The following is a 22004-nucleotide window of genomic DNA, read 5'->3' on the forward strand; positions in this document are numbered from 1 at the left end:
AAGTATTAACTGAGAGCCTATATACAGTTATGTTCATATATTTTTGTGCTACATCAGGAAACTCAAAAACATAGTTTGTAACATTTTAATCCTTATTTTTAAAACTGTTTTTGTCATTTTTCTTCTCCCATTGCATCAAAAATCATTATTTACACTGAATAAATGAGTCAGCAGCTCTCTTACATTGTTGCTGCAGGTTCATTAGTGAACACTGGAGGTTTTCCTTTGGACCAGTCACTCCTCACAGACACACAGCTGGATGCTGCAGATCCTGCTCCATCCTCTTCCTCCATCTTCTTGATGTCAGGGTGGAGTTAGTCTGAGAGGCAAACACACACACTCAGAGGTGCTGTTGTACTGGAAGCATCACACTGACGGGTTTCTAAAGTTCTCATTGATCATTTCATGGAGTTTCTGTGGTAAACACTGTCCTGTGACGTATGTGTTATGGTGAGGGTCATGAGGGCTAACCAGCCCCACTCCTTACTCCTCATATTTCAGCCTGAAGCACAATAACAGCCTAAACCTAACCAGGAGGCTGTAACCTCAAAGGGACTTCATGGTTAGAAATAAAGGTTCAATGAAATGAAGCAGATCATAAAAACATGAGTTCCAACTTTAAAAGAAGCATCCACACGATGACGGCACAGCAGAGGAGCACTTTCTCTAACACACTGATTCAGTTCCACTGACACAAGGACACACACAGGAAGGCACACACACACAAGCCTTTATAAGAAACAACACAATCATCTGCGCTTGACTTGTCAATCCAAGTCCTTAGCCCATGAGCCCGCGGTATCAGACCACAGATATTCCCTTACTTTGAAAAAATAAAGACAGTTTTCAGAACAGACCTGATGTTTATGCTACAGCCTGTTTACCAATATAATCAATATCAGATATCAGAGCAACAGAAACCTCGGTGATCAGGACGCTGGGACTGAGAACAGGAAGTGGCTCAAACGTCACAGTTTCATAACGTCACCCTGAACTCCACTCACGGAGTTTCTGTCGCCATTGTAGTTTTTTAAAGTCCCGTGATAAAGGCGGGTCTTTCTGTGAATCCGCACGCTCATTGGCTAATAGCTCGAGATTGACACATCGTTATCCAATGAGCGTGCGGGAACTTCCGACATAAAGTTGTTTCCTTTGAAAAACCAAAGTCTGATTATTTTTGCCTCCACTGACGGAGCCTGTTGTTCCCGCCACAGAGACACAGTAATGTCAGAGCGGTGTTAACACTCACCCTGCCTCAGCACAGCTCTCACTCTCCTCCTGCTCTCTCACACTAAACGGAGGCTCAGCTAAACTCACTTCCTCTCTACTTACAGGAAACCAGCGCTCAGAGGAGCCGACCGGCCTCACATTTCACCCACAGACACGAACAGCGTGGAATTATTTTATGTCATAAGAAGAAACATATTCATGTTAACACTCACCTGCCTCAGCTCCACCTTCCTCCTGCTGCTGCTCTGAACGGAGGCTCAATACTTTCACTTTCACTGCTGCTCCCTAAACACAGAGGATGCTGGGACTTGTAGTTGTTTCCTTCCGGTGCGGTCTTCCTCTTTGTTTGTTTGTGTTTGTGTTCAAGTTATTTCGATCATGTAAACATCAACAGAACACGTGAAGCCACACAGAGTTTGTATGTCGAGGTGGGTAGGAGGGTTTGAGGGTTTGGGGAGGGGTCAGAGGGAAGAGGTCTCTCAGTCTTGACAATCCACATTGATGGCATTGCATCTTTCAACGTGTTTGTGGGTCGATTTGGATGCTCCAGGTGTTCACACCGAACGCCATGGACGCGAGAAAAAAGCCCAAAACGCCCCTAACTTGACGCGTGCACATTCGCACCTCATACGCGTGTCCAAGAAAAATCCAACGCGCCCCAAAATATCATATTTTAACGCGCGTGAACCGGAAATGTGGGAGGGATGTGGGAGGAAGTTGTGCCAGACTGGTATCTTTGCAAGATGGCAGCTGTCGAGCTAGCGCTTGAAGAGAGAGTCTCCCTTCTCTATGTACTGTGGAGAGCAGAGCAGCAGCGTAAAAGACGTCCTCGCCGTACCTGGGTCCATCAGGTCCTCCAGAGGCATGAGCAGTTTGGTGAGTTTCACCACTTGCTCCAGGAGCTGCGCCTGGATGACGGCCGATTCCAGCGCTATCACCGCCGGCCAGTTTGAGGACCTGCTTTCCCTCGTCGGTCCCAGCATCGCCCGCCTAGACACCAACTACAGGCGCTCAATCCCACCTGCAGAGCGCCTGTCCGTCTGCTTGAGGTTAGTAAAAGTGTTTAATACGGTAGTCCTTTATTGATACCTGTGCTAATATATGCTAAACCATCCAGTTATACACTGCTAACATGGATGTGCTATGCTAACAGTGAATGCTGTCGGTGTTTACTGATAGCAAACTGTGGTACAGAGACGACTCTTTATAATATTTCTAGTGATACTCAGAAGGTCTCATCAAGTCCCGATTTAATTCGATTTATGCTGTTATCAGTGTTTGAATGATAGCATGGCTGTGGTGTCCTATCAATGTATGCGCTCGGTGTTTGCTGATATCAAACTGTAGCATTAGGACCACTGAGTTAACCTTTGTAGTGATACTCACTCCTTTTTATTTAAACCTGGTTTAATTCTGGGATAGTTGAATATTTGTATATAATCCCTGCAGCTGTCAGACTCTATAGCAGGGGTCACAGCCTTTATTAAAACAGAGTTAGATAAAACTGTGAACAGTTTGGTTCATCTCTAGTTACATGGTTCTATCTTGATAAGCTGTCTTATCACAGATTAATTTTTCAAAAATATTAATGATTTAAGCAAGGAAAGGGCTACATGTCAACACACAACTCTTTATTTCTATTAATGTCTTACTTCATTCCTACCTGATTGACATGTTTAGGAATTATGAGTGATTGGCTCACTGTAGTTGTGAAAGTTGCTACCAATCAAATTATGATATGTTAAAGTTAAAACAAAACACAACTGTTTTAGATATTATCTAATATACATTTTGTAATTATCCTTATAATTACAAAATGTTTTATGTAAGATTTAAGTTTTGTGATTTAAATCTGACATCACAAAAGTATTTTGGAATTTGAATAATGTATTTTGTAACTGCAGTACACATAATACTGATTTTGAACAATTTTGTCCAGGTTCCTTGTCACCGGGGACTCCTTCACGACCAAGCATTCAGTTACAGAGTCGGTGTGTCCACGGTGAGCCAGATCACCCCCCAGGCAGTGACAGCCATCTGGGACTGTCTAGTGGACGACTTCATGGCTGTGCCTTCACCTGGAGACTGGCGGTCCATCACAGAGGGATTCCAGGAGCGCTGGAACTTTCCTCTGTGCTGTGCAGCTCTGGATGGGAAGCACGTCCAGACAAAGGCACCCCATATATCATATAGGAGACACACACATTGATATACACTAAATATTCATTTCATTTCTTTTTTGTGGTGCCCAAATTGATGCACCTGCTTCATTTTGTTTAAACAATTATTGCACACTTTCTGTAAATCCAGTAAACTTCTTTTCACTTCTCAAATATCACTGTGTGTGTCTCCTGTATGATATTTAACTGACATTTTTTATTGTAACAACCAACGATTTATACAGGAAAATGATGTCTATTAACAAGGTTGCCCAAACTTCTGCATCCCACTGTATCAGTATATTTTGTCATTAGTATAATATGAAATAAATTCTACATGTGTCAAGTCGTGTGCCAACATTTGCTGTGTAGTAGAACTGAGACATTAGTCATTATAAAAATTTATTTGAAATAATATTAAAAGTCTCAAACAGAAAAACATTAAACATAAATATATAAAATATAAGAATTTACAGAGAGACAGGAATAAAAAGGACCAGCTGCTCTCCAGAGCAGGAACCAGGCTGAGGAGGAAATGCTCCATTGGAGACTGGTGTGGCTCCAGCTCCACCACCGATGGACCGTCCTGGGACACGTCCCTCATCTGCCTCGGAGCCGTCCTCCTCTGTGGGCCTGTAAAACAGCACAAAACACAAAGAAATGAGAAGGCTGCGACAAGATTTTAATTTCAACATTGAAAAAAAAAAAAAAACAGGACATAATCAGATTGGTTGTAGATATTTAGTAAAGGTGATCACAAGGCAATCCCACCGACTAAAAAGGTATCAGTGCTTGCTGTACATATCTGTGGGTGCAGCAGCAGGAGCTCAGGGACTGGGGATGCTCTGCTGCAGAATCAGTTGGTTCTATCAATACAGTATTAAATGTTAACAGGTTGGATATAATAATCGTAGAGTAGACAGTGGTCCCTCATTTATTGCAGGGGTTCTCAGAATAACTAGCCCCTGGTCACAGTTCTCACAATTGATTCTCAAAGTGCAAACCTTTGTAGATTGCAAAACGTAAAAGTATTATTATGCCGCCGTTTGTCTTCATCTGCCCGCCACTTTCGTGCGCCTTTTTCCCTCACGGTGCAGGTGTCTATTTCCGAATGAGGCTCATAGTTATGGGTGTTTTTGTGCTGTTTTTTCTATTGGACGCGATGGTTATCAAAACCAAACGTGATAAATTTGGCAAGCGCAGGAGATTTGTCAATCAGGCTGCAGAATGCAATGCTGTACTGTGCAATAAAAAATCAGCGAAAAAGCAAAGCAGTGACGGATGAACAGCGGGACCACTGTGTGCTGTTTATTAATAAACAATAAAATATATTCCTAAATGACAACATGCATAAAAGCAGAACGGTATTTGTACGTCAGTGGGAAAATAGCGGTGGCTTGCTAGCTTTTGTGCGGCTTCCCCGGGTCAGTGAAAACTTTCAAAAGAGAAATGAATGAACTTACCAGGTTGCCCGATCTCTTCACATATCTTCCTCCAAGCTCGGTCCTTTTTATTCCTGTCTCGGTACTGAAAGCAGCTGGTGTTGTACAGCTCCGAGTTGTTTGCTACCGCATTGATTAGCCTTCCCCTCCATCGAAGTATGAAGGGCTTTGGCTGGATCTGCCCCTTTGACCTAGGTAACAGCCACGTCACCAGGCTCCTGATTGGTTGTCGCGGCGCGATTTGACGCTGGAGTTCAGATTTTTCCAACTCGAGCGGTAGACGCGAAACGCGCGTATGCACAAAATGCAACACAAAAACTCACGCGCGTGGTTTTATTCGCGAGTCAAACGCGCCAGACGCGCTACACTGACGCGCGTTTCACGCGTTTTGGCGTTTTCGCGACGCAAATCTGCTTCCGAATTTTCGCGGGACCCGCAATCGCGCGTCATCGCGCCTTTCCATTGACTTTACATGTAAACCTGACGCTCGATTCGCGTCCATCGCGTTCGGTGTGAACACACCGTAAGAAACATACTGCCTAGAGTGTTTTTCACTTTGTGGAAGAGTTTCTTTATTTTTTTTCTGTTAGTGTGTGGAACTGAGGTGCTTCGTCAGGAGCTCCTTCAGTTGTTGGAGGATGGAGAAGAGGACGCAGCCATGACTTGTGAGACGTTGTCTGAGTCAGCTGCTACTCACTGGGCGATCAGAAACATGGTGTCCTTGCTAAAGTGGAAAGAGGCCAGGCCTTGTCTTATAGACAATATGTTAGCTACTCTGGATCCACAGTCACACCGTGTGTGTCAGTGTGGCAAACAAGTAGTTGTGAGGTGTCTGGACTGCCTGCCTCTTCCATTCCTTTGTGCTGACTGTGATATTGCAGTTCACACACGCTTTGTCCTGCACAGCAGAGAGGCAGTAACAGGAGGGTTTTTGCAGCCTTCATCAGAGTTTCACAATCCAATATGTACGGTTTTTAAGTCTTATGCATTTATTGCTATGTACTATGAGTGTGTGCTGTTATTGTATATTTATTGTGTATCATTTAATTTCCAATTCTTTTTATATATATTGTGTGTTTTTAATGTTAGTTCGGCTGTTGCCTGTGCAAAGACCAGACTGTGTGTGACTGCCCAGCAGGTAACGTTGAGGTTTCACCCGGTGCAATTGTGGCTCTTGTAACCATAAATGGTAAGTTGCTCTTTTGTCACACACTACATACACAATAGATGTGTTTGCAGGTTTTATTGCAAATTGTACATTGCTACATTGTTTTGAATTACCCTCGGCCCGCAGTATATGTGGGCACCTGTCAAAGGTCATTTGGATTTACCAGACCGCTTTGAAAACAACATGGGAAAAAATGAATGTCTTTGTTGAGCCATGACTGGATTTCTCCTTATCCTTCCTAAAGGCCGTTATAACCTTGCACTGCCAGTGGTGAGCTGCACCAGCTGTGGCCTAATGTGGTCCCCCTCAGTTAAGGACTTCCAGGGTGGTGGATATTGGCCTGGCACCTTAAATTTCTGCACCCTGTTTTCAATGGATGTCTTTCAGTCTTTCTATGACATTAAGAAGCTGCAGCAGGGATGTCACTTAAGGCCTTTGTCAAAGTGCTGGATGAACGAACAGCCCATTTTGGAAGGGTGAGTTTCTAAATTTGTCAAGTTTAAGGAAATTGTGCAAATCAATGTTTATGATGACTGTCCGTGAATATTCTGTTGTTTGTCCTCTACTTAAAAGACTGGCCGAATATCAGCTGATGCCTTCAGTAAAGGTTTCTTGGAGTGGAGTGCTGTAAAGTTTGAGGTGGACAGGATGTGCAAGGAGCCATGCTTTAGCTGCCCTGCCTGCACTCCAGACATGCTCGCCGTCTCAGTTGATGGAAACTGCAAGCTTTATCGCTTTCAATCAAATGCAAGGTACGTTATGCATTGTGTACATAAATCAAATATGGATTTGTACAAAAATTGTATTTTGATGTTTCTTTTCAAACAACTGTCACCGTGTTCGTTCAGCACTTCAGAGCAGGGGAACTTTGAAGGTGTCTTCATTGAGAAAGATGAGGAAGTTGCTGAGTTTGTGAAATACATCCAGAGACACACAAATGATGTAAGATACACATATATATCAGTGCTGTCAGCGTTAATCTTGTTAAAATGACGTTAACGCCATAACCATATACTCATACGTGTGTGTGTGTGGATACATATTTGGATGGGTGGATATTTATTTTGTTTTTCTCTTGGTGTTGTCGTAATACTATTTACTTGACTTTATCTTAATGTGTACTTCATTTTGAGTAGCTCACACTTGGATGTGCGAGGTATACTGCAGCTTGTAGTCTTGGATACGTTTAAGACATTTTGTTATAAGGTTGAATGAATTCAGCAGTCATGTATTGTGACCTCCTTTCTATAGATCAAATGGGGAGGTGCGTTTCAGGATGGGGCCGGTTCTACAGTTGGAGAAGAGGTGGAGCAAGTAAACAGTTTCCTGTCTAGGGCGGCCATCACAACGAAGTACATGTCTAAAGCAGGTGTGTGTCTGTGTGTGAGATTCCACTCAGTCTCCTGCTCATTCATTCTTATTTGTATACTAACTGAAATGCAGGGCGAACAGACATGCTGAGCCTCCTGGCTTTGGGCTGGAACAAAAGGAAAGTGGAACAACTGGGCCGCACTTTGAGCCAGAGATATCTAAAGGTCATTTTTTCAACACCCATTTTAATGTGTGTGGTAATGGGGGAAAACACCAGTACTCTAAAAATGTCCATATGAATGACATTTATTAATGTATTCTTAGATCATAAGGATCCTTAGAGAACAAGTGGAGAGCCTGAATGCGAGCAGAAATGAGCTGGGTGTGGATGACGACACACTGCAGCAATGGGCTGAAGGTGAGTCTCAATATAATGCACTCGTGTATAACAACAGGACCCACCATGGCCTCATTAAAGAACTTAGAGTTAAGATCTTTCTGACAGTGTCAACAAACAATGAAAAATAAGCTTGTAAAAGCAGAATTGATGGCAGAGTTGTTGCGTTTGATCAAATTGGATTGGACCTGGGTTGAAGTGATGTCGTACTAGTTGGTTTATAAAGCTGAACACCAACATACTTGTTATCTCATGATAATGCAGCACATGAAGGCTCCAGATGTCTTATAATGAATATCATCAAGTCAGTGATTACAGAGTCCACTGTAGTTTGGTGACTGTTACTCATCCTGTGTTCTGATTAATATTCCTCTCACTTAGAAACGGATCAAACTGATGGCAGCCTTGGAGCGTTGCAGGCACGAGTAGAGGAGCTTGTCGTCATCATCAGAGTGCGAACACAAAGTCTTTACAGACAAAATGGTGTCACAGTTTCTTTGAAACGGACCGTTTGATGCTCAGTTTGTACAGCTTGTACAGCTACTTTGTAAACAGAATAAAATCAGATCCAGGTTTGTTTAAGCTGGATGTGATTTGTTCTAGCAAACGAATTGATGAGTGTAGATTAAAATGTAAATATATGCATTATGTGAAGGTGTTCCTTTTTATGATTATTTACAGATAGCAACAAGAGGCGACACAGAATTCACAAGGTCATCTTACATGAGAAGAAACGCTTGGCGGCTGCTGTTGACGACTACAACAAGGAAACAAGCAACAAAGCAAATCGTATCCAGTGATGCCCTCATGCAGACCGACGTTTGGCCCTGGCAGAGCACAAGTGAACGTAAGCTCTTGATTTCTAAATATCCTTTTTAAACAAACTCCCAGTATCTGAGCAGCAGTTGAATGTTTTGTTCTTGAATCATAATATGCTGCTATGTTTTCCCATCTGATGTTGTTAAACTGCAGCTGCTGCTGACCTCCGGACAAAGAGAAAGGTCTTTGAGAAGGTGATGGCTGTGAGGCGCCTGAGAGAGGAGGAGATGATCCTTTGCAGGGAGATGCAGCATCACTGGACAGTGTTGCGAATGCGATCTGTGGTGTTGGGGACAATCTCCTCAGACTGTAAGCACATCTTTTATTTATTTATACATTTGGTGATGAATTGATTGAAAATAAGAGCAGATGCTAAAGTCTTACTGGATCTTTTACCTATATTTGGGTTGCTAGCTAACACTGCCTTCTCCCTTAAAAAAAAGTTTAATTACATGATCCTAACTCCTTGTGTTTATGAGGTGAGGTTTTTTGTTTGTTTGTTTTACTTATATTTAATAGTTTTGTTGTTTTTACAGCCTCCCTTGTTGGCATGTCGGAGGATGCACAGAAAGGACTCCATAGCCTGGTTTAAAAACAAAGTGAACTGAAAGCTGAAACGCTCAAAGTAAAGGACGTGTACAAGAGAATCCTCAGCCACCAACCACTCCTGGAAATGGACTCGGAGGAGGAGGAGGACGTTTCAGACGATGAGAGTGATTTGAGCACTTCTGATGAAGACTGATTGTGTCATCATTGATGTTATGTTTGCTAGAATAAAAAGTTAATCACATCTGTTTAATGTGATTTTTATAATGTCTGTTTCAGAAATTGCTTATCAACAGACATTTTACATGTTGAGAAGAAAAATGTAATTCCCTTGGTGCAGTTGTTTACCCTGAATCATTCTTTCCCATCTAATTTAATGACTCGTGTACATGTTCAGATACAATAACATAATTGAATTCATGGGATGCTTTCTGGGCTGCTCAAATTACCACAAAATGTAAAAGCACCAGGCAGCACACTCACAAGGACATGTTTTGTTCAGTGTTTTGTTGAAGAAATCAACAAGTACAACTGAGATGTTTGCTGTAGTGGTGTGTTTGTTAAGAAGCATGCCAGCACACTGGTGAACTGACAGTCCCAGAATGCACCCGAGCCAGTGACTCGCCCCAGAACAAATGACATTAATTATCTAGAAAGACAACCGTGATCAAAGACTAAGTAAAAGAGTAGGAAACAAAAGATAAGGAAAGGTACTGTGGGGTAGGAAAGAAAGGCCAGAGCTGTGCAAAATGACCTCCAGCAGGCCACAAATATGCACGTCTGCTCAAACGGTCAGATACTGACTCCATGAGGGTGGTATGAGGGCTCGACGTCCACAGGTGGGGGTTGTGCTTACAGCCCAACACCGTGCAGGATGTTTGGCATTTGCCAGAGAACACCAAGCTTGGCAACTTTGCCACTGGCGCCCTGTGCTCTTCACAGATGAAAGCAAGTTCACACTAAGTACTTGTGACAGAGTCTGGAGACATATTGGAGAACCTTCTGCTGCCTGAAACATCCACCAGCATGATGGTTGGGCAGTGGGTCACTAATGGTGTGGGTGGCATTTCTTTGGGGGACCGCACAGCCCCCCGTGTGCTCGGCAGAGGTAGCCTGACTGCCATTAGGTGCTGAAATTAGATCCTCAGACCCCTTGTGAGACTATATGCTGGTGCGGGTGGCCCCGGGTTCCTCCTAATGCAAGACAGCGCTAGACCTCATGTGGCTGGAGTGTGTCAGCAGTTCCTGCAAGACGAAGGCATTGATGCTGTGGACTGGCCCGCCCATTCCCCAGATCTGAATCCATTTGAGGACATCTGGGACATCACGTCTCACTCCATCCACCAACTGCACCACAGACTGTCCAGGAGTTGGCAGATGCTCTAGTCCTGGAGTCTGGGAGGAGATCCATCAGGAGACCATCTGCCACTTCATCAGGAGCATGCCCAGGTGTTGTAGTGAGGTCATACAGGCATGTGGAGGCCACACAGACTACAGAGCCTCATTTTGACGTGTTTGAAGGACATTACATCAAACCAGATGAATGATTCTGTATTGCACTGATCAAGGAACCAACCCAATAGGAGCTAAAGGCATCCTCTTCACATTACTTAACATAGTGAGTTTATACTATGTTTAATGTGCATTTTCTTCATCAGTCTAGAACATAACATGTTAGCGCTCCCTGGTTCTTTTTGGAGACAGATCCTGAGACAGCAGGCAGCTTTGGAGAACTCATGCCAGCTGTGGTCATTAAGGAAAACTTTGATTTAATATTGATTTCATGACAACTATCCTCAGGCACATATTCCTGGATATATACAATGACACGAGTAGACACTAACACCCAGCAGTCTGGTGCTATGACAGCATAACTAAGGGCTGACCTGAACCAGCCCCAACTATAAGCTCTATAAAGAAGTAAAGTCTTATGCCAACTCTTAAAAGTCTTGACCATGTCCACCTCCAAAACTCATAATGGACTTTGGAGGTGGACAGCTATCAAGCTCCTCACAGAGGAGCAGCTTGACAGCTAACAGCTCCCAATTTAGTTTAGTCCAAATACATGAATTCAAATTGAGGTGATAACTATTTATCAACAGTATGAATGTCTGTTCCCGTCCAACAAAGTTGTTACTACATACCATGTTGAGCAGGGCTTCCACTTGACTTTAACTTCTTCTTTTTCCTGAAAAACATGATATAAACAAACAATTAATTCAGAAAGACATGCAGGTTGCATACAAAAAGGAGCCTACAAACATTTGTGTACTGTTGAATGGCTCAATATATTATACAGTTAGTTTACAAAAATATAAGAACCACTACAATGCTTGTACTGCCAGCATCGAGTGCATGTCAGCAAAGCAACACTGCTTACATTGTGGCTCACAAGCTCCACTCCTTTTCATCAAAACCAAAATTTTATCTACATTCTGTTTTTTACACTTTAAATCCCAGTTAGGTTAAATATTACCAGTAGCTTTTCAGATAAAACAGTAATAAAGTCCTAATGGTTTCATAAATCTTCATATTTTTTTTCATATAAGCATCGGGGACAAGGCTGTCTTGCAACTGTTGAGGTCACTAGTGTGCGCCCTATTTCTTCCAGGATCACTCTTCATTTGTAGGTTTTAGTGGACTCCTACTACTGTGAAGTGGTTTTCATGGGACAGGGGCTTGTATTCCAAGATCTGGGAGATTGTAGAAATGAGCTGTGATGCCCTTCTTGCCATCTTTCCAGAAATATCAGTGATCTGGAAGCTGTTAGGCTGACTTACAGCAGCAGCACTTTCTGCACCTGCAGAAACTCCAGGACACATTTACTAACAGTGTTTGTTGCTGTGTGTGCTGCAGCTGCAGCTTTGAATTTGTTTTGAGAGCTAATATTTTGGCTTTGGTGTCTTGTTATGAAATGTACAAGAGTAAGAGTGTTAGCATGTGTGTCAAAGCTACGTTTGACTGGGAAACTCAAAGCTCAATAACCTGTATCAACAACAATTCACTGCAGCCTGTGTAATATTTGATGCATCATAATTTATTCCAGTCTATCTTGCAAATACATGTTTGCGTTGCAATGTCATGCACAACACACACAACTATTAGAGCCTTAAGATCAAACCTGCGTCATTCTTTTGGTCCACTGCAGTGTAGCAGTCAAACAAGGAGAAGTGAAGTGGCCCCAAATGGCCAGGATAGAGATCAGAGGGTTAATGCGTAAAATGCATAAAAATATTATTGATTACAGGATAATACATTAATGTTAATATCAACAATAAGCTTTTTACTCTGAAGTTACAAGTATAAACAATGCTGTTGCATTTACACTTACATTTTTTACTATAAGTATGGAAACAAGTGAACAGCATTTTATAATAAGTTTAACTGGAATTCTGTACACTGAAAAACAAACAACAGATAAAAAACACAAACAAACAGCCAGTGCCTTCATCTGTCCATTAAATGTCAAACATCGCTTTGACCTGTAGTCTCTGCTCGTCAGCACATGCTTTTAAAAAGAGCTCCATGTCCTCTGCAAACTGAAAAACAAAGAGGAAGAAGTCCCTCTACACAAAAACACTGTGGATGACAGGCCAGGCAAACATCTATTGACCTGTTTGAATGCCTCCTCATTATGTGAGCCTTGAAGTTTTTTTGTAAGAAGACTAAGACCACAGTGAGGACGTTTCATTTTCATGGACTTTCCACAAGCCCCAGTTTCATTTAGCACAGAGGGTGGAGCACATGAATGTTCTACCCAAGATTCAGGAAATGGTTTAGATGCTGGAGACGAGACATGGAGAGGGAGACGAGGCTCCACGGAGAGTTCAGTGGGGAGCAGTCCTGAATGCTGACATGACAATAATTGCCTTGCCATATCCCCACGCTGTATGACTGTCATGTTACAGAAGGGCAGTGAAAGTGCACCGGCACATCATTTTGTCTGTAAGAGAGAAAAAAAGAAAAAACATGTAATTTAAATGTAGTTGTATAGAATGCAGTCAGTTTATCTAACAATCAGATTGTACATATTAACAAAAATATCCAAGCCGTCCTCAATAATGAAAGCAAAATGGTGTGGATCACAAGAGCTGTCAGGAAATGTGGTGAACAGGAAAAATATTTAATGAAAACACTTTTTTCTCTCGCTGATGAATGAACTGAACTGTACAATGTGAAAAATAACTTTAAAGTCAACAAAGACCTGCAGAGGTGCTGAAAAGAAGTGCATATTTATGACTTTAACTATGAGGTATATTTAATACCAACATACCTTTGAAAGGCAAAGCACTTTGAATGTGTCCATTTATATGCTGCTCAATCTTTGCCCTGACAGCAGGGCTGAGAGTGGGGCACAGAGGGCAGTGAAACAGCCAACACGTGGTGCATTCCTGCAATTCTGGCCTGGAGGCAGAACTCCAATTTGATATTTGCATCTAAAACAGAGAGAAAAACAGATAAACACCATATACACATTTAAGTTCAGGTTTTAGCAGAAATAACACGTTACAGTTAGCATGTAAGAGATTTGGGAGAAAATTCTTTACAAAAACATAATTTACAAGAAACTTTTATTTGTGACATACGTATCTATTGACATATAAAAGACAATTGAACAAAGGCTAACTAACATCTTGGCAATAAAACAGAATAAATAGAGAATATTAGTATTTATACATATATAAAACTCTCTGTGACGACCTTTACAATGTTTTTGCAGGTGGAATGAGAGATATGAATAAAGTGCAATATGCAGTAAATGGAACAATGTGCATTGATGTTACAGATCGTGAAAAGTAGTGAAGTGAATTTGTTCATAACAAGCAAAAATCAAATACGTTTGAAACTGACCACTAAATGCTAACCAGAGGTGTCAAAAGTGCACATTCTTACTAAAGTTTAGATGCCTCGGGGGTCTGACCGTTGTTGTAGCGCTAACAAAGTGCCAACGTAATCAGTGTAAGCAAACTAGATGATTCCTACAATTATATAATTATTAACGGCAAATTTAGACATGAAAGACTCTGTAACAACCTTTACGATCCACTTGCAAGGTTTCCACAGTCGATGGCTGTATCCCAATTCAGGGTCTGCAGCCTTAAAGTTCGCAGCCTCAACGGTCCATGAACTCTGAACATCTGAACTCTGAAGCATGAACTCTGTGTCAAAGATTCAAGTTGCAGTTATTTATATTTCCTATCACCTTAAATCTTCACTCAAAGACACTCAAGTATCTGTGACAGTGTGTATATAGATGTATCATATATAAGAGAGAAATATTGTTCTTTTAATATGTTGGCATTACTAAATGTGGCTCAGTGCTTACATATATGTGTAAAAAGCAAATGTACGAGCTGTGATAACTGTGTCTGATAGAATGAAGAGTAGACTGATAAATGAAATATTCCTTTATTGGGTGAGAAAATCAGACCATGTCATAACTGCTTTAAGTCATACAGAATAGACATCAGAGCCTTAAACAGGCTGACTTCTGCTAAATGGGTCAAACTGGGCAGAAAGTCTACAAACACATAACATCCTTATAGAATATGATGTAACACTATAGATCAACTTAGCTCAGAATATATAAAGCAAATAAACAATCACAGCAATATGATGCAACAAACACAGCAGTGCTACTGATCCAAAATACTCAAAGCTTCATAGAACTGAAACAAACATTTATTTTTAGCTCCATTCTGCTGCTGATACAGACTTTAGGTTTCTGAACATTAAACTTGTTGCTGCCTTTCATAGTGTGTAACTTGAAGGCCCTGAGTACTTTCTCCCACACTGAAAACACTGGGAGGATAACATTATTTGGACATTACCTAATAAGACTGATTCAGCACAGACAGTTATGTTAAACTTTCCTAGCAGTCCTTCACAAACAGGGAACAGTCTGTCTATTCTCTCCATCTGTCAGCTGCTGCTGGCTCTTCCTCCTCCTCTTCCTCACACACTGCTGAGTTTGTCCTGGTGGATCATCAGGGCTGCAAAGCCTCACAGATGATGTGCAGCAGTGGGTCCCTCAGTCTGTCCTCACTCTGGACACTTGCAGTCGTCACACATGGAAATCAAATGTGTGATAAGGTGCAGGATTCAAACACAAGTGTAACTTATAAACACATGTTCATACTTTTATTACACAATCAGAGACAAAGAAACAGAGAGAGAGTGCAGGACCATAGCTGGACTCGCCATCGGGCATACCGGGCATTTGCCCGGTGGGCCACTGGCGATTTTTTGCTTTTATGGGCCGATCGATTTTTTTTTTTTTTTGGAAGGGTATAAATAATGAAAGGTGTTGGATTGGCCAATTGGTCATGATCGACTCTGGGCTGGACCAATTACAGCCGAGGAGGTCGGATGCACCCTCCCCCTTGTTTAGCAATCTTATAGATGAACTAAAGAAAATGGAGAACAAAAAAAGGAAAGAAGGTGCAGAAAAAATTAGGGCCAAAAAGAAACAAGCCCTTCAGGCAGACGCTGCCAAATGTGTAAAAATAACTGAATTGTTTGGCGGTAGCTGTGGCATAGCTTCCACAGATTTAGCAACATCAGCAAGTGGTGGAGGCCAGCAGGTGGATAAGGGAAAGGGGAGGCAAGAGGAGGAGAGACCCGAGGCCGCCACCGGTCATAGTGGCAGAGGAACTGAACTTCAGGTAAGAAGTTATGACCTGCTGTCTATCTGTGTCAGATATAAACCAAGTTTAGTTGTAGTTTGTTTTCGTTGTGCTGACTTTTTACAGTCGCTTAGAATAACTGGTACTAGCTAGCATGACGGAGTTTATATACTCCTGGGCGGGTGCTATGAAGTTACTGATAGTAAATTTTATTTTATGCTTAAGGTTAGTTTCTCAAACTCCTCAAAATCTTAACAAATTGTGCCAATCCTTACATGTTGCACCAGGCTGATTTATCATCAAAAGTGGAGAAGTCTGTGACAGAGGAGACAGAAGAGCAGCAGAGAGAGATGGAGCAAGAGAGAGAAATAAAAGAGCAGGAGATGAAGATGGAGAGATGACTTTATGTCATCCATGAGGGATGCATTTGACATATGTTTCACATATTATAGCCCAACAAGTTACTTATAGCAATTTAAATACGAGCAATCACTTTTTGGCAGACAATCACTTTTTGGCACAACACCGGCTATTTTTTGTGTTTCTTTTTATCGCTCTGTAACTGAGTTCAATTGAAAGCCTGCATGCGCTAGTACCTCTTGCCACAAGTTCCCAGAATCCTTTGCGGTTTTTACCCCTGAATGACGTCACATTTTTGGTGGGCCGGTCTCTAGTCAAAATGCCCAGGCCGATTTTTTGTCCCAGTTCAGCCCTGTGCAGGACAGACAGACAGGTGACAGTCTCAGGTGTACACACTGCTACACAACAGCACCAGAGAAGGAGGATTTAGTGTTTGTGTTATTTTAGGATTGTTTTTAAAATTCTCTTATTTGCTTTTAAATCTCTTAATGGCCTGGCCCCCCCCTACCTCTCGGAGCTACTACAACCATATACACCTGCCCGTTCCCTTAGGTCCGCCAATCAGCAGCTCCTTAAGGTACCGAAAACTAAGTATAAATTTAAAGGTGATCGTGCTTTTGCTGTAGCTGCTCCAAAGTTGTGGAATGATCTGCCCTTGCATGTTAGGCAGGCCTCTTCTCTCTCTGAATTTAAAAGTCTTCTTAAAACATATTTATTCGCTGAAGCCTTTGGCATTGATTAGAGGGGTTGACTCAATTTGTTTTAACATGTTTCAATTTATTGTATCTATTTATTTTATCATATCTCATTTTAATTTTCTTTACGTATGCTATTAACATGTACAGCACTTTGTGAAACTCTGGTTTTATGTTAAAGTGCTTTAGAAATAAAGTTGGTATGGTATGGTATTACGAGTGCAAACAAGAAGAGTTCCCAGATGGTGCAGTGGACACATGTGTGACTGCTGTGATTAAAGCATCTTTCTTTCAGCTTAACGAGTGAACCGTCAGCTCGTTCAAACACACGTTAAAGTCCGTTTGGCTCGACACCACCGAACAGAGGCAGCAATATAACATAGCTAACATTAACAGTGCAGTGAATCCTGCTTGTGCCGTGATATTCAGGACTGCAAACCGAGCAGCATCACTGACTTTCAGCTTGTTGTGTTTGTGGATAAATGACTGACTTTAATTATCCACAAAATCATCACATTCTCTGTAGGATTAAGGTCGACTATTGAACAGCGTATATTTTAAAGTAAAGGCTTTAAAACCAAGTAAACGCTGAAAGTACAAACATCACTAATGTCACATAACTTTGCCGACATGTGGCCAACAGGAATGTTTTAATGTTCTTCATTATTAAACATCTGCACATAAATAAGTGACATAATATTCAGTACTTACTTCTGAAAGTTTACTCTTCAGCCGCCCCTCTTCCGCCGTTTTCTTTCGGCAAAATTATCCACACCCACCGCCGCGCCGTTCTCTCAGAACTGAAGAAACTTCTTGGATAAAATGTCTTCAAGAAATTTAAAGCAGTTCAGACGCTTTTCTTTCCCAGCTCCTCAGACTGTCCACCCTGTTAGCTTCGTTAAGCAGCCATGAAGAGTAGAAGGCCAAGTATGAGTTTCAAACAATAAACACATTTATTTTTAAACCCTGCAAATAAACAACATTGACATCAAAAGTTTTACATTTCCTAAATGTATCCCACAATCTGAATATAACACCCACTTCCCCACGTTTGATCCGCTGTGTTAAATATGATTAAGAACAGAATGCAATCATTTGCAAATCCTGTAAACCAGTATTTTAAACAAAGTGAGAAAATGAAACATTTAAAGAAAAATATTAGCCCATTTTGAATTTGATGGCAGCATCCTCTCTCCAAAAACTAAAGGCTTTACGATGTTTAGTGCTGGACCATGTTGGTTAATGTGTAAACTCAACAGTTTCCATTTTGATTAACCTGACCAACATCTAACATAGAACACCTTTGAAGTGGACCTCGCACCCTGTGGATAACTTCAAACACGTCGAGGTCTTCAGAGGCTGAACTTTGACCCAGCATCACAACGAGCGCCATAAACACTTGTTACGGTTATTAGAAGGAAGCCAGCCTTTAGACATCCCCACAACGACATCGTGACCAAGGGTCTGTTGCATGATTTTTAACATGGCTACAATGTGTCGTCTGCTGCGTCATCGTTTAATACAACAACGTACTGAAAGAGAGCATTCAGCATCTGACTGAGCTGGACTAACCTTCCCTTTCAAAAGTGAAAACTGCAACATAAAACTGGAATACAACCAACTTCTAATGAAATGTAACATTTTATAACATGAACACAGATTCCAGGTGAGCTGTGTCTTCCAGGACTGGATTTACCAGAACAGGTATGAGGACGGTGCCTGACGGGCATGTACGAGCTGGAGTGGATCCCAGCTAACACAGGGTGAGGAGACAGACCACCGTTCACGCTCACACTTATTCACCAGTTAACCTAACCCCACTACCTGAATGTGTGTGAACTGTGGGAGGAAGCCAGAGTCCCCTGAGAGGACCCACACAAACACGGGGAGAACATCCAACCTCCACAGAGACTCTCTCTGCACTAAAAGCACAAAATAAAAATCACACCGTCACGTAATTCAAGAAACTGGTCTTAAAAACAGTTAATCTAATATGTCCACATGGAGCCCGTGTTAAGGTCCGTACTGGGCTTCAGAACATCAAGTGAACAACGTCAGATGGGACCTGGGTGCGTTGTCTCCTGATAGAAAGTGCTGAGGATCAGAAGGACTCAGGGACAACACGATATCTGTCCAGCAGAGGGCGGCATTATTCCAAACGGCTCCATCCTAGAAACATGATGTGGAACAGCTGACCTGTAGATCTGCTCAAGAACAATCGTCACAGTCTGATCACAGTCAGTCCCACGTCTGCCATGTTCTCAGCTTCCTTTAGTACAGGTAGCTTTAATGATCATTTCAAGTGTGGTTGTTTCATGGAAACAGAGAGCAGACTGCAACATCCGTGACAGCCGCCTCTAACACTCTGATGGACGTGTGGACAGCAATGCTGCCTGGAACAGTACCGATGTTTCAGGGCTGATGACGTTTTTGGGTGGGACATCTACATCCTGACATATCAAGGTTACTTTACTTTTACGTAAATTTGCTTTACAGAAAAATAATAGCATTTGTCATCCCTTCACAAACACACACATCGATTTAAACCTGACAGACACATATTTGGAAAGTAGACGCGATTAATCAAATCAGAAAAACAGTTATTAGTTATTAAGTTTAGTGACGGCAGCAGGGACAAAGCTGCTTTCATAAGACTTTGTCCTGCATCATTCTCATGATAAAACAGACTCAATGGCCCCAAGATATTTATATGACTGCACTTGCTCAGGTTTGTCCGGATTTCAAACTGTTCTAAAAGTCTTTTGATTCAAATCTGGGGCTGTGTTATTGAAAGCAGCAGAGAAATCGATGAACTGAAGTCCTTTACTCTCTACATGTTTGACAATCAGGTGAAGTAGAATCAAAAGCGCGTCCTCCACTCCTCCTTTTGGATTAAGAGGGTTGGTTTAAATGCACACCTTGTATTGGTGCACGGGTGTGAGGCGTGACTCGTGGGCGTGTTAGGCGATAAATGTGGTTGCACTCATCTGTTCACTGCACCTGATGAGCAGAAAGGTCGGGTGAGCATGAGGGGAAACCTGTTGACCCCAGCTTGAGTCATTTTGATGCATTTTTGGCTGTAACTTGATGTATGCTTTATGCACTAATTGATGCCATAGGCCGATGTTGTAGTTTGGTGTAGTAATTGGTGTAATTCGTTGTGAGTTGCAGTCATTGTGTTTGTGCAGTCTGTGCATTTGTTTAATAGTTCGATGAGCCGTTTGGAATAATGCCGCCCTCTGCTGGACAGATATCGTGTTGTCCCTGAGTCCTTCTGATCCTCAGCACTTTCTATCAGGAGACAACGCACCCAGGTCCCATCTGACATTGTTCACTTGATGTTCTGAAGCCCAGTACGGACCTTAACACGGGCTCCATGTGGACATATTAGATTAACTGTTTTCTAAGACCAGTTTCTTGAATTACATGACGGTGTGGTTTTTATTTTGTGCTTTTAGTGCAGAGAGAGTCTCTGTGGAGGTTGGATGTTCTCCCCGTGTTTGTGTGGGTCCTCTCAGGGGACTCTGGCTTCCTCCCACAGTTCACAGACATTCAGGTAGTGGGGTTAGGTTAACTGGTGAATAAGTGTGAGCGTGAACGGTCGTCTGTCTCCTCACCCTGTGTTAGCTGGGATCCACTCCAGCTCGTACATGCCCGTCAGGCACCGTCCTCATACCTGTTCTGGTAAATCCAGTCCTGGAAGACACAGCTCACCTGGAATCTGTGTTCATGTTATAAAATGTTACATTTCATTAGAAGTTGGTTGTATTCCAGTTTTATGTTGCAGTTTTCACTTTTGAAAGGGAAGGTTAGTCCAGCTCAGTCAGATGCTGAATGCTCTCTTTCAGTACGTTGTTGTATTAAACGATGACTCAGCAGACGACACATTGTAGCCATGTTAAAAATCATGCAACAGACCCTTGGTCACGATGTCATTGTGGGGATGTCTAAAGGCTGGCTTCCTTCTAATAACCGTAACAAGTGTTTATGGCGCTCGTTGTGATGCTGGGTCAAAGTTCAGCCTCTGAAGACCTCGACGTGTTTGAAGTTATCCACAGGGTGCGAGGTCCACTTCAAAGGTGTTCTATGTTAGATGTTGGTCAGGTTAATCAAAATGGAAACTGTTGAGTTTACACATTAACCAACATGGTCCAGCACTAAACATCGTAACGCCTTTAGTTTTTGGAGAGAGGATGCTGCCATCAAATTCAAAATGGGCTAATATTTTTCTTTAAATGTTTCATTTTCTCACTTTGTTTAAAATACTGGTTTACAGGATTTGCAAATGATTGCATTCTGTTCTTAATCATATTTAACACAGCGGATCAAACGTGGGGAAGTGGGTGTTATATTCAGATTGTGGGATACATTTAGGAAATGTAAAACTTTTGATGTCAATGTTGTTTATTTGCAGGCAGTGGCGGTCCTAGCCTGTTTGGCACCCTGGGCGAACAATCCCTCTGGCGCCCCCCCCACACACACACACACACACACACACACACAGACACAAATCCTTACACACACGGCTACCAAACAGCCATCATAATTCGTCATACAATGAGAACAGGACAAATCAACAATTGACAAGGACTAATTAATATTTAAATCTGTAACATAATGTATTGTTTGGAGTTTAGTCTGTTACTGTTTGTTTTTTTACCATTTCTTCTTGGAGCAACTGTAACCCACATAATTTCTGACTCACTCTGATTCTGATAGTTTCAGGATGACCTGCCATTATCCAATCACACATCTGCTTACCTGCATCTTTTGCTCGTTTCTCCTCCTCTTCTTTTCTATTTTTTCTAAGTTGAGCACCATGATGGCTTTGAACTTTTCTTGTCCATCTTCCATTGGTTTTAATTTTGCACTCCAGTATGAACACAAATCCCCCAACACAAGGATCACCACAACATGATCTAATAGACCGACACCTTAGTTCACAGATTCACTTCATCTAGGGTGCATTTCTGAGATTTCACACAACCAAGGATTCAAATCATGAATACATAATGGACTTGGATTTACAACATTATAAATGAAATGTGCTCTTTTTGGAAGCAGCAGGGGCCCCCTCCCCTCAAACTGTAAATTTAAATTGTTATTGATCCTTTACCCCTGGTCCTAAAGTGTATATTTATTTTCTTACTCTTCTTATTGTTTGTTTACTTGCACTGCTGTAACTGGAGCCTCGTCATCTCATATCTCTGTATACTGGACTGTCTGTAGCGGAGATGACAATAAAGTTTAC

The 22004-nt window shown here is 41.9% G+C and overlaps 2 protein-coding genes and 2 long non-coding RNA genes across 4 annotated transcripts in view; 2 read left to right on the forward strand and 2 right to left on the reverse strand.

The window, feature by feature from the left end:
* The window catches only part of LOC309700530 (NACHT, LRR and PYD domains-containing protein 12-like), a 90009-nt gene that overhangs the window by 27048 nt on the left and 40957 nt on the right, over positions 1–22004 (reverse strand). The window lies entirely within an intron of this gene.
* On the forward strand, positions 1489–3735 carry LOC309701524. The gene is made up of 2 exons (XR_014275031.1): positions 1489–2279; positions 3170–3735. It is a non-coding gene; the product is annotated as an uncharacterized lncRNA (long non-coding RNA).
* Positions 5362–9268, forward strand: LOC309698098 (uncharacterized protein; the record flags this gene model as incomplete). The annotated part of the gene is made up of 12 exons (XM_082520387.1): positions 5362–5796; positions 5921–6020; positions 6244–6475; positions 6573–6751; positions 6848–6941; positions 7251–7368; positions 7443–7534; positions 7635–7728; positions 8089–8159; positions 8389–8554; positions 8680–8835; positions 9153–9268. Exons 3-12 carry the CDS (start codon positions 6419–6421, stop codon positions 9266–9268), a joined length of 1143 nt encoding a protein of 380 aa, XP_082376513.1. The 5' UTR covers positions 5362–5796; positions 5921–6020; positions 6244–6418.
* On the reverse strand, positions 12723–14316 carry LOC309701629. Its single transcript, XR_014275189.1, has 3 exons — positions 14107–14316; positions 13346–13508; positions 12723–13015 (listed from the first exon to the last, which is right to left on the reverse strand). It is a non-coding gene; the product is annotated as an uncharacterized lncRNA (long non-coding RNA).

The sequence above is a fragment of the Aulonocara stuartgranti genome, assembly GCF_965226115.1.
Source record: "Aulonocara stuartgranti genome assembly, chromosome: 3".
NCBI classification, from domain to species: Eukaryota; Metazoa; Chordata; class Actinopteri; order Cichliformes; family Cichlidae; genus Aulonocara; species Aulonocara stuartgranti.